The 13,196-nt window shown below is 46.7% G+C and overlaps 1 protein-coding gene across 1 annotated transcript in view; it reads right to left on the reverse strand.

Moving 5' to 3' along the window:
• Positions 1-5,850: 5,850 nt before the first annotated feature.
• The window catches only part of LOC307221983 (prostaglandin D2 receptor-like), a gene marked incomplete at its 5' end in the record, with an annotated part of 33,255 nt that continues 25,909 nt past the window's right edge, over positions 5,851-13,196 (reverse strand). The window contains one exon of the mRNA XM_079986951.1: positions 5,851-8,904. Coding sequence (XP_079843077.1) covers positions 8,671-8,904 — 234 coding nt within the window. The 3' untranslated portion in view covers positions 5,851-8,670. The remainder of the gene's footprint in view (positions 8,905-13,196) is intronic.

Consider the following 13,196-nt stretch of genomic DNA (forward strand, 5'->3'; position numbering starts at 1 on the left):
AAAAACATTCAAAGCTCGCATGGACTTTCTAAACATCTGGATAGGTTTGTCTAACAAGGATGTTTTTAGCAGGCACCCAAAAGAGTACGGTGAAGGTGCTCGCCTGATAATCAAGAGGCAGGGAGTTCCAAAGTGTGGACTCTGCCACACTAAAAGACTGAGTTCCTACAAGGGAGGAATGGGTATTACGAGGCACCTGGAACAGGACTAATTCCATCAATCAAAGCACTCACGGGACATGGGTGGCGCTGTGGGTTAAACCACAGAGCCTAGGACTTGCCGATCAGAAAGTCGGAGGTTTGAATCCCCGTGATGGGGTGAACTCCTGTTGCTTGGTCCCTGCTCCTGCCAACCTAGCAGTTCGAAAGCACATCAAAGTGCAAGTAGATAAATAGGTACCGCTCCGGCGGGAAGGTAAACGGCGTTTCTGTGCGCTGCTCTGGTTCGCCAGAAGCGGCTTAGTCCTGCTGGCCACATGACTCGGAAGCTGTACGCCCGCTCCCTCGGCCAGTAAAGTGAGATGAGTGCCGCAACCCCAGAGTCAGTCTTGACTGGACCTAATGGTCAGGGGTCCCTTTACCTTTACCAAAGCACTCAAGTGAGCTCATTAAGGGGTAAGGTTATGAACCTCCTGACTGCTCAGTGGCAATATGTCAGCAAAAGAACATTGTACACCTGCCTCTTCAGATACTTGTACATTATGAAAAGAGATGCACACACACACACACACACACACACACAGATTTCCTGGAGGAGACAGAGACACTTGGCAGAGCTCTCAATGCCACTTGGGTCCTGATTTACAAACAAGCTAGAATTTGGTCCCCAAACCAGCTATCATCAGCGTTCTCTGCCTACTTTTCCCATGGGAGTTTTGGAAAAATCAGAGCTTGGTAAAGAACAGTCCTAACTGCTCCACGGCAAAGTGTCAGCAACAGAATATTGACAGCGGAGGAATGATGGACAGCCTTGCTGGAACAGATTCCTGGTGATCACCCCAGAGCTCACCCAAATACTCAGGTATATGTCCCTAGGAAATCCAGAGGTATACAGTACAGAGTTCCTGCTCATAGCTATTGCAACTAGCAGCCTTTGACAGACACATTTCCCCTGAACTTCTCGTGTGTTTTTTTTTAAAAGCAGTGATTAGTCATTGCAGAAAGAAATCTATCCTTTTGTCTGCAGCAGACGAACAGCCAGGGGGCGCCCCTGACATGTTGAGAGACAGCAAGAAGAAAACCGTGATCTGTGCGGGATGCACGTTCGCAACCCACAACGTCTTTTTTAAATGTGATGCCGTCCATGTTTTTCTTTTTTGTGCATCCATTCCCCCCAGTCCACCAGTCTCACTTTTAAAAATAGAAATAAAAAAATCATGGCGATTGAGCCCATTCTTCAGAAGATGATTTCTGCAATGGACTCGATGATGACCTTTGGGGTCCCTTACAAATCTATGTCAGGGACTGGACCAGGGGTCAGCAAGCTTTTTCAGCAGGGGGCTGGTCCACTGTCCCTCAGACCTTCTGGGGGCCCGGACTATATTTTTTTTTTTGGGGGGGGGGGTAATGAACGAATTCCTATGCCCCACAAATAACCCAGAGATGCATTTGAAATAAAAGCACACATTCTACTCATGTAAAAACACCAGGCAAGCCCCCACAAATAGCCCAGAGATGCACTTTAAATAAAAGGACACATTCTACTCATGTAAAAACACGCTGATTCCTGGATCGTTCGCAGGCCGGATTAAGAAGGCGATTGGGCCGGATCCTGCCCCCGGGCCTTAGTTTGCTTACCCATGGACTGGACTGAGGAGGGATGGTGGGGACCGCCCCCCCTCTTCCTGAACCTTCTTGAGGAGGACAGTGTAGATTTTAGAACACTGGGTTGCAGAAGGTACCGTATTTTTCGCTCTATAGGACGCACCCGACCATAGAACGCACCTTGTTTTAGAGGGGGAGAACAAGAAAAAAAATTCTCCCCCTCTCTGCTCAGCGCGCCTTCAGCGAAGCGGCAGGAGAAATGGAGCCAGTGTGGTGTAGTGGTTAAGAGCGGTAGTCATGTAATCTGGGGAACCGGGTTCGCGTCTCCGCTCCTCCACCTGCAGCTGCTGGGTGACCTTGGGCCAGTCACACTTCTTTGAAGTCTCTCAGCCCCACTCAGCTCACAGAGTGTTTGTTGTGGGGGAGGAAGGGAAAGGAGAATGTTAGCCGCTTTGAGACTCCTTAAAGGGAGTGAAAGGCGGGATATCAAATCCAAACTCTTCTTCTTCTTCTTCTTCATTTCTCCTCCCGCTTCACTGAAGGGGCGCTGCACAGCTCTCCCTCTCTGCTGAAGCCAGGAGAGTCTTGCTCTCCTAGCTTCAGCGAAAGGAAACCGAAGCCTTTGGAGCACAGCGCGAGGTACCACTGCACTCCAAAGGCTTCAGGTGGCTATCCCTGAAGCCTGGAGAGTGAGAGGGGTTGGTGCACACCGACCCCTCTCGCTCTCCAGGCTTCAGCGAAAGCAACGCGAAGCCTCCGGAGTGTGGGGGGAGCTCTCCCTCTGCGCTTCGGAGGCTTCGCATTGCTATCGCTGAAGCCAAGGAGCCTGCATTCGCTCCATAGGACACACACACATTTCCCCTTACTTTTGGGAGGGGAAGAAATGCGTCCTATAGAGCGAAAAATATGGTAATCATTCGGAGGCTGCCGAGGGGAGAAGCTGGGAATTATTGGGAGAGCAGCAGGAAGCAGCAGCAGCTGGGAGAGACAGCTGACAGACGCAGTGTCTTAACAAAGCATTCCTACGCCGCCCTTTCCAGGATCCGGCGTGCATTGAGAGTAGAACAGAAGTGGAGGAATGGCAGATGAAGATGATGGGCTTTATGGAGCTGGCCGACCTGACTGGAAGAATCCGCGAACAGAAAGAGGAGGAGTACCAAGAAGAACGGAAGAAATTTAAGGACTATTTACTTAAATATTCTAAAATAACGTAAGTAGGAAGACAGAAGTGCCTGGCATGCTCTGGTTCATGGGGTCACGAAGAGTCGGACATGACTAAACGACTAAACAACAACAACATAAGTAGAATTACTAGTAAGTACCAAATTGGCCTAGGAGTTGAATATGTTAAATTGTATAACATTATGGAAAGAAGATAATTTGAAAAGAAAGAAAGATGTTAATTGATCAGGTTAATGTTATCTGAAAGTAGTATTGGAAAACTGCTACAATGAGCTATATCGAAACTCAGCTGGGGGATTCAAGGAAGTCATTTAACAATGATAACAAAATTGGGGTTTTAATAGTTAGGATAAATGTCTGTTTGTTTTTTATATTGTAATGTTTTTCTGTTATGTTTGTTATAAATTTGGAAAATTGATAAAAAAATTGAAAAGAAAAGAGAGAGTAGGAGAACAGAAAGTTCAGAAACAGAAAGCTCAGATCAGCCAGAGTAGGGATGACATATAGTAGGCATAGCTGTCAACGTTTCCCTTTTTTTAAGGGAAATTCCCTTATTCCGAATAGGATTCCTCACAAGAAAAGGGAAAAGTTGACAGCTATGATAGCAGGAGCAGGGCTGGATTTAGGTCTGATGAGGCCCTGAGCTACTGACGGTAAGGGGGCCCTTTATATGTCCAGCTGTCCTTTGTCAACAACAAATTGTCCCCGTTTTTTGTGTTGAATATATGCTCTATGGTAATTTATGGACCTCATAGGTATCTCAAGCCATTTGCACATGTTGCCATGTGACCAGGCCATGCAGAATGCAGGCACCCTATATATAGAAAGGAACAAACCAGTGATATTTGAGGGAGCAGGCTAGCAGGCGGGGCCCACGACTTCCATCATAGGAGCCGACACAACACAAAACACTCTTGCTGGATGTAGGTTTTATTTTATTTGTTTTTTATTTTATATTTTGGAAATGTACATCCAGTTTCCCCCCCTTTGATTTTTCTGGGGGGGCCCCTCAAGAAAATGGGGCCCTAAGCTATACAGTGGTACCTCTGGTTACTTACTTAATTCATTACGGAGGTCCGTTCTTAACCTGAAACTGTTTTTAACCTGAAGCACCACTTTAGCTAATGGGGCCTCCTCCTGCTGCTGCGCCGCTGGAGAACAATTTCTGTTCTCATCCTGAAGCAAAGTTCTTAACCTGAAGCACTATTTCTGGGTTAGCGGAGTCTGTAACCTGAAGTGTATGTAACCTGAAGCGTCTGTAACCCGAGGTACCACTGTAGCTTGTTTAGCTTATACATAAATCCGGCACTGAATAGGAGAGACAGAGGGCGTGGGACTTTTCTTGGAGCAACGCCATTACCTGAGAGGTGCCACCATTCCCCACCCCCGAATACTGAATAAAATACCACGGGAAGAACGTCTTGTTTTCCCATTTCTGGCTGACAGCCGTGAGGGAGAGGGATCGGGTTCCCTACAGTTCTGTGAATAAGATGTTTCTCTCGAGTAGCCCTTTTCAAACTCTGCTCCATCTGTTCTCATAGCTTCACTCTCGGATTGTGTCCACAACTCCTGTTAACTCTGCATCGAGGGCATTCCCACGGCTGCTTTGGGAAATGGTGTTCCCGCGGCATTGGCCATGATCCGCATCTATCCTTTCCTTCCTTACAAAATGCTGCACTTTGATGCGTCGTCGTCCCCAAGCCAGCTTTGATCTAAATTGAGAAACTGAACAAGCTAGCTGCGTTTTAAGCTGGTGGAGCAAACGCAGCCCTACTCCAGAGGTGCCTACAGGCATACCTGCAAAGAGGGAATCCGTGCCTTTCCCTCCTGCTCCTGGGTAAACATGGACTTCTCCTGATTTTGCTTTTCAGGTGGCACCTACACACTTTCCCCTTCAAAGCTTGCCCTGACTCAACTCTGAACCTTCCAGCCTTTATGCGTCTGGATGAAAAATCCGGTGCTTGCCTTTCCAACAGTCGTTGGTTCTTGTCTTGTATATTTTAGCCAATTTAGCTGGTGATAAGTACCATCTCGGGATGCAGGTGGCGCTGTGGGTTAAACCACAGAGCCTAGCGCTTGCCGATCAGAAGGTCGGAGGTTCGAATCCCCACGACAGGGTGAGCTCCCGTTGCTCGGTCCCTGCTCCTGTCAACCTAGCAGTTCGAAAGCACCTCAAAGTGCAAGTAGGCGGGAAGGTAAACGGCGTTTCCATGCACTGCTCTGGTTCACCACAAACGGCTTAGTCATGCTGGCCACGTGACCCAGAAGCTGTACGCCGGGTCCCTCGGCCAATAAAGCGAGATGAGCGCCGCAACCCCAGAGTCGGTCACGACTGGACCTAATGGTCAGGGGTCCCTTTACCTTTACCTAAGTACCATCTATACATCATTTTAATAACGTTCTCTTTAAAATCACTGGAAATGTAAAGAAAGGGAAGGTGTCTTCTGCTACATGTTGTGGACTTGTAATGAGTTAAAGGCTTTTTGGGAAACTGTATATAATGAGTTGGGACGCAGGTGGCGCTGTGGGTTAAAGCCTCAGCACCTAGGACTTGCCGATCGAAAGGTCGGCGGTTCGAATCCCTGCGGCGGGGTGCGCTCCCGCTGCTCGGTCCCAGCGCTTGCCAACCTAGCAGTTCGAAAGCACCTCCGGGTGCAAGTAGATAAATAGGGACCGCTTACCAGCGGGAAGGTAAACGGCGTTTCCGTGTGTGGCTCTGGCTCGCCAGAGCAGCGATGTCACGCTGGCCACGTGACCCGGAAGTGTCTCCGGACAGCGCTGGCCCCTGGCCTCTTAAGTGAGATGGGCGCACAACCCCAGAGTCTGTCAAGACTGGCCCGTACGGGCAGGGGTACCTTTACCTTTACCTTTTATATAATGAGTTAAAGAAAATGTTTTAAAATACTTTTGTTAAAAAACCAGAAGCCTTTTTATTGGGTATAGTGGGCGAAGAGATACCAAGGGAAGTTAAAAGATTCTTTATGTATGCAACAACTGCAACAAGAATTCCTTTAGTCCAACGAAAGAAGAGTGGCAGATGAAGATGATGGGCTTTGCAGAACTGGCGAAGCTGATAGGAAAAATCCAAAACCAGCATGATCAAGTATTCCAAAAGGACTGGAGTAAATTTATACGTTATCTGAAAGACTATTGTAAGCAATTAACATCCCTAGTAGGGTTGTCTGAAGACTTGTAATGATAAATTTTCTACCTTTCGATATTAATTTAAATTTTGAGTCGTTTTGTAACGAGTCTCATTAGAATTGGAAAACGTACAAATTGTAACGATGTAAAGGTTAATTTTGAAAGCCATGAGGTGGGAGGGAAGGAAGTCAACAGACTCTAAAGAGCTAGGGTGGTAAAGTGGACAATGATGATGTGAATGTATATTATTAAATGGAAAATAAATCTTTAAAATATAAAAAATCAGGCGCTTGGCAGATGTCTCAGACTAAACATTTGTTTGGCCAGCTAAAGCAAACCAACTGGTCTTCCCAAGGTGAAAAACTGGTCCTGGGAGGGTGTGTGTTTGTGAATGCTAACCAACCAATCAGCAAACACAAAGAGGTTTCTTTGAAGCTTGGCCGGAACGGAACAAGGGGTACCTTCAGGGAGGCTTCACCCCTCAAACGACGCACGGCTGGATGCGCCCCAATATTGCAGAACAACATGACACGGTCGGGAAGTTTTATTTGCAACCATTTCGTCAAGGGCTCCAATCCCTTTGATGGTTTCAGTTGTCCTTTCTCAGTCCTGGCCTGACTGATGCTCACCATTCCGTAGCTTCCCCAGCAATGCTCAGGATTCATAGAATCGGAACTGTAGAATTGGAAGGGGACCCCCCCAGGTCATCTACTCCAACCCCCCACCATGTAAGCTAGTGATTTGCTGGACGAAACCCAACATTGGCTTGAGGACATCTGCACCATTCATGTATAAACCCGGGGGTGTGTGTGTGTCGTATTGAGGAACAGATTCCTGATTTAAACACAGAAAAGAGGATTTAGTTGAGGGCAGATCAACTCCATCGTCCCTCCCCTTCAAGAAAAGGTAAATCAAGTGTATCCTTTTTTTATCCCTAGTCATTTTGTCTGCCTGTTTCTGCCCCTATCCCAGCTCCACAGTCTCCTATATCGAGATGGGAGCAACTAGGAATGTACCGTATTTTTCGCTGCATAAGACGCACTTTTTTCTTCCTAAAAAGTAAGGGGAAATGTCTGTGCGTCTTATGGAGCGAATGTGTGGTCCCTGGAGCCGAATTGCCCAGGTGCAAAAAGCAGATCATGCTTTTTTTTTTTTTTTTTGAAAGAGGGAAGTGGGTGTTGAAACAAAGCCGCTGATCGTTTGCCGATCATGGAGAGAGATAAGGGACGCTAGAGATAAAGGGGGCTGCCTGGGAGGGGGGAGGTAAAGACAGCGAACTTGCAAGGAGAGGAGACAGGAATACTAAAACAAGCAATGAGGAGAGAAATTAGAAGAAAAGGAGGAGCAAAAAACTGCTCCAGCTAAGGAAAAGACACTAAGGCAAACAAGAGGGAAGGGGGTGTTGAAAGGAAGCAGCTGATCAGTAAGCGATCGGAAGGGAGATAAAGGACACTAGTGATAAAGGAGGCTGTCTGGGAGGGGGAGGTAAAAGCCCATGGATCCTCAGGATTTTTGCATTGGGTCACCCCAAATTCACCATCAGATCACATGTCTGTGGCCACAGCATGCACCACAAAAATCATACATCCACTGTTTTGTTCAGAATAATTTTTTCCCCTTGTTTTCCTCCTCTAAAAACTAGGTGCGTCTTATGGAGCGAAGAATACAGTACATACTGTTCCAATAACAGCCGCACATCCGCTCTACAGGGAATGATCAACGTGGTCATTCTGGATTTCTGTCGCCTCGCAGGCCTGTGGGTAGAAATACGAGGGCAATTTGCCCTTTCGAGACAGCAGCACATATCCACGTGGCTATGCAATTCTCCTATCAGGCCAGCCAACTCGCCTGGTCGCCACTGGAGAGCAACCATGGCCTCCAGGCGACCTGGCAGGAAAGTCCTTGCAAGGTGGAAGAGAGCGGACTCCTCCTTCTTTAACTTTTCAGGCCTGCCCACAAGTGGCTGATACTCAGTACGCAAACCGTCTAGTACCTTTGATCAGCTGGGGGTGCAATGTCCGTGTGTCCCCCAAATTTGGTGACTGCTTCTTGGATTTTTCACCTGTCTTAAAAGAACAGAAACCATGAATGATGGTGCGGTCACTACATTAAAAACCTAAGAAGAGCCCTCTGGATTAGGCGAATGGCCCATCTATTCCCGCAAGCGTCTGGTTCTTACATTGGCCAACCAGACGCCCCAATGGGAATCCGATGAGCAGGATTCGAACACAAGACCTTCCTGCGGTTTCCATCAACTGTTATTCAGAAGCATTGCAGTAGAGGCAGAGCCTAGCCATCATGGCTAGTAGCCATTGCCAGACTTCTCTTCCACAAATTTGTCCAGTCTTCTTTCAAAGTCATCCAGGCTGGTGGCCATCGCTTTCTCATGTGGGCATGAGTTCCAGAGGTTAACCATGCATCTTAAGACAGCCCCTTCTTTCTGACCAGGGAAAATGTTTGCTTGCAAGCACTTCGGCCTGTTCCTTGGACTATGGATGATTTACAGGGCCGGGATGGGGGGGGTGGGGGAAGTCCAGTTGTACCCCCTCCAGACCAGCTCCTCAGAGAAGGCAGAAATGCCTCACGGCAGACGATCGGATCCTTTCCGCTCCCAAGTTTCTAGCAGCTGAGAGTCTGTGGCCCTTTTCGAGCTCAGCCTCCTCGAAACCCGGCGGAGGCAACTGCGGAACAGGGACGTCCGGAAAATAATGAAGACCCAGGGGTCCACGATGGAGTTCACGGAGAAGAAGCGCAGGGCGGTGAGGTCTGCCTTCTCGTCGAAATCCGGGGCAAACGCGCCGACGTAAGCGCGGACCTGTGGGAGGGGAGGGAGACAGGTTGAAAAACTCACTTGTGGCAGATTGAGGCGGCTGAGTATTATTGCGATTACTACTTCATAGAATAATAATAATAATAATAATAATAATAATAATAATAATAATAATATTAATAATAATTTATTGTTTATACCCCGCCCAGCTTCCCTAAACAGGGCTGCCTTCAGATGTCTTCTAAAAGTTTGGTAGTTGTTGTTCTCTTTGACATTTGGTGGGAGGGCGTTCCACAGGGTGGGCGCCACCACCGAGAAGGCCCTCTGCCTGGTTCCCTGTAACCTCACTTCCCGCAATGAGGGAACCACCAGAAGGCCCTCAGCGCTGGACCTCAGTGTCCGGGCAGAACGATGGGGGTGAAGACGCTCCTTCAGGTATACAGGACTGAGGCCGTTTAGGGCTTTAAAGGTCAGCACCAACACTTTGAATTGTGCTTGGAAACATACTGGGAGCCAATGTTGGTCTTTCAAGACCGGTGTTATGTGGTCCCGGCGGCCGCTTCCAGTCACCAGTCTAGCTGCCACATTCTGGATTAGTTGTAGTTTCCGGGTCACCTTCAAAGGTAGCCCCACATAGAGCGCATGGCAGTAGTCCAAGCGGGAGATAACCAGAGCATGCACCACTCTGGCGAGACAGTCCACAGGCAAATAGGGTCTCATCCTGCGTACCAGATGGAACTGGTATACAGCTGCCCTGGAGACAGAATTGACCTGTGCCTCCATGGGCAGCTGTGAGTCCAGAATGACTCCCAGGCTGCACACCTGGTCCTTCAGGGGCACAGTTGCCCCATTCAGGACCAGGGAGTCCTCCACACCCGCCCGCCTCCTGTCCCTTAAAAACAGTACTTCTGTCTTGTCAGGATTCAACCTCAATCTGTTAGCCGCCATCCATCCTCCAACAGCCTCCAGACACTCACAGAAGCATAGAATTTCAGAGTTGGAAGGGGCTAGAATCATCTATTCCAACTCTTTGCAATGCAGGAATATGCAGATATCCCAAAAGGGGATCCAACCTGCAACCTTGGCGTTATCAGCAACTGAGCTTTCCTGTTGGTTCGTTTATTACCTGCCCTTCTTCAACATCAGGTCCCAGGACAGATTTACATCAGTTTAAAACTCACTACGTATTGAATGGCAATGACAAACCTAGACAGCATCTTAAAAAGCAGAGACATCACCTTGCCAACAAAGGTCCGTATAGTGAAATCTATGGTTTTCCCAGTAGTGATGTATGGAAGTGAGAGCTGGACCATCAAGAAGGCTGATCGCTGAAGAACTGATGCTTTTGAATTCTGGTGCTGGAGGAGACTCTTGAGAGTCCCATGGACTGCAAGAAGATCCAACCTCTCCATTCTGCAGGAAATCAGCCCTGAGTGCTCACTGGAAGGACAGATCCTGAAGCTGAGGCTCCAAGACTTTGGCCACCTCATGAGAAGAGAAGACTCCCTGGAAAAGACCCTGATGTTGGGAAAGATGGAGGGCACAAGGAGAAGGGGGCGACAGAGGACGAGATGGTTGGATAGTGTTTTCGAGGTTACCAGCATGAGTTTGACCAAACTGCGGGAGGCAGTGGAAGACAGGAGTGCCTGGCGTGCTCTGGTCCAGGGGGTCACAAAGAGTCGGACACGACTAAACGACTAAACAACAACAACAACGACAAGAATAATAATCTATTCCAACCCCTTGCAATGCAGGAATATGCAGATGTCTCAAACGGGGATTCAACCTGCAACCTTGGCATTATCAGCACCACACTCTAACCAACTGAGCTTTCCTGTTGGTTCGTTTATTACCTGCCCTTCTTCAACATCAGGTCCCAGGACAGATTTACATCAATTTAAAATTGGGTACGTATTGAAAAACAGTTCATCTAGAAGACGAACCATGGGGAAAGGGGTGTATCCCGGAAACACCTGTCTTGGCCATCAAAGGCCAGGGAAGAGAGCTACATCTTCAGCAGAGTTTGACCAAACTGTGGGAGGCAGTGGAAGACAGGAGTGCCTGGCGTGCTCTGGTCCAGGGGGTCATGAAGAGTCGGACACGAGCGAGGCAGTGGGGGTGTAGTGGTTAGAGAACATGACCTGGGATACCCGGGTTCGAACCTACCACTCAGCCATGGGTGACCTTGGGCCTGCCGCTGCCTCTCATCCTAACCTACCTCACAGGATTGTTGAGAGGATAAAATGGGAATCCACGACCAGAAAGGAGTTTCAAGAGGACTGGAGGAAATTTAAGGACTATTTGAATAAATATTGTCATATAAAAAATTAGAAATTACTTGAAAGAAAACAAATAGGCCTAGGATGAAGCTACGTTATAATTAAATAAATGGGATTTAGAATGTTAAGAAAAGTTAATAAGATGGACTATAATTGGAAATTGTTTTAGTTTAATAATGATATTGGAAAGCTGTTACTTTTAACTATAAGGAAACTCAGAAGGGAGGGACTTGAGGACGTCAACCAAGATGTTTAAAAGGTTGGATTTGTGAAGAATTAAGTTTGTTGTCACTGTTTATTTGTTTATTGTTCCTTTTTTTCCCTTCTCTTTTTCTGTTTTTGTGTATCATTCTGCTTTTATTATTGTGGAAAATCTAATAAAATTTTATATATATATATATATATATATATATATATATAATTTTATTAGATATATATATATATGAATGAGAGGATAAAATGGGGAGGAGGTGAATTATGCAGGCCACCTTGAGCAAAGTTGGGTCGTGGTGGGGAAGGTAGTATATCATACCGTACAACTTTTGGAGGTTGAAAACCAAGACGCCTGCTTTTTAACAACCACACGGTGTATAAATTTTATGGAATAAATTGGTAATGGATAGCAACATCCCCCTTTGCTTTGGTTTTCGGCCGCCTGCATGTGCAAAGAGCTCCCCCTAGTGGGTAAAGTTGGTGTTTGCTCAGTTCTGTCTCAAAACTGTTTCTTTGAAGGGGCTTCCGTAGAATCAGAGTTGGAAGGGACCCAGGGGTCATCTAGTCCACCTGAAGCATCCATGACAGATGGCCAGCCAACCTCTGCTTAAAAACCTCCAAGGAAGGAGAGTCCACCGCCTCCAGAAGGAGACCGTGAATAAGGAAGTTTTTTTGTTTCGTTTAATGTTTTATTATGTTTTTATAATTTGTCAGAAGCTGCCCAGAGCGGCTGGGGCAAGCCAGTCAGATGGGCAGAGTATTAGTATTTGAAATATACTTGGAGCAGTGGTGAGGCGGAATGGAAGTTCCCCCAGAATGTCTGCTTTATATACATTATTTACACAATGGGTCCCATGTGATTGGCTAATTCCGGGATTCTCCTCTAGGCCAATCAGGTTGTGGATTCATTTCCACCTGGAACTGGATTGGGTGGCTTCTGTGGACCAATCAGACTGCTTCATTCTGAATCTTATTGTTCTAGGACCAATCAGACTGCTGCATTCTTAATCTTATTGTTCTAGGACCAATCAGACTGCTGCATTCTGCATCCTATTGTTCTAGGACCAATCAGACTGCTGCATTCTGCATCCTATTGTTCTAGGACCAATCAGACTGCTGCATTCTGAATCTTATTGTTCTAGGACCAATCAGACTGCTGCATTCTGAATCTTATTGTTCTAGGACCAATCAGACTGCTGCATTCTGCATCCTATTGTTCTAGGACCAATCAGACTGCTGCATTTTGGATCTTATTCAACTCAGTACATAAAAACATTATTATTATTATTATTATTATTATTATTATTATTATTATATTGGACATCCCTGTTTTCATATGCACACTTGCAGTCTAAAGTGCTTCTCAGGTGCTTTTCTGGAACGTGAGAATTGGCTCCAAGTCTCCCTGCGTTTGTTCCAGGAGGGTCGTCCTGCTATATATCTAACTACAGTGGTCCCTTGGTTCTCAAACGCCTTGGTACTCAAACAACTTGGAACCCAAACACTGCAAACCCAGAAGTAAGTGTTTTGGTTTACGAACTTTGTCCGGAAGCCAAATGTGCTCTGTTTTGAGTGTTACACTTCCGATTTGAGTGCCACACTTCCATTTTGAGTGTTAACACTGTTTTTGCTATTTATTTTGGCGGCTCTTTTTCGTTTTGTTTTTGTGACTGTGTGGAACCCAGTTCAGCTACTGATTGACTGATTGTGTGACTGCAGTACATTATTGTTTTCATTTTATGGATCCTTGGTCTTGTTGGATAGCAAAATCCATGTTAAATTGCTGTTTTAGGGGTTGTTTTTTAAAAGTCTGGAACGGATTAATCCGTTCTGCATTGCTTTCTA

The sequence above is a fragment of the Podarcis cretensis genome, assembly GCF_951804945.1.
Source record: "Podarcis cretensis genome assembly, chromosome: 1".
NCBI lineage: Eukaryota > Metazoa > Chordata > Lepidosauria > Squamata > Lacertidae > Podarcis > Podarcis cretensis.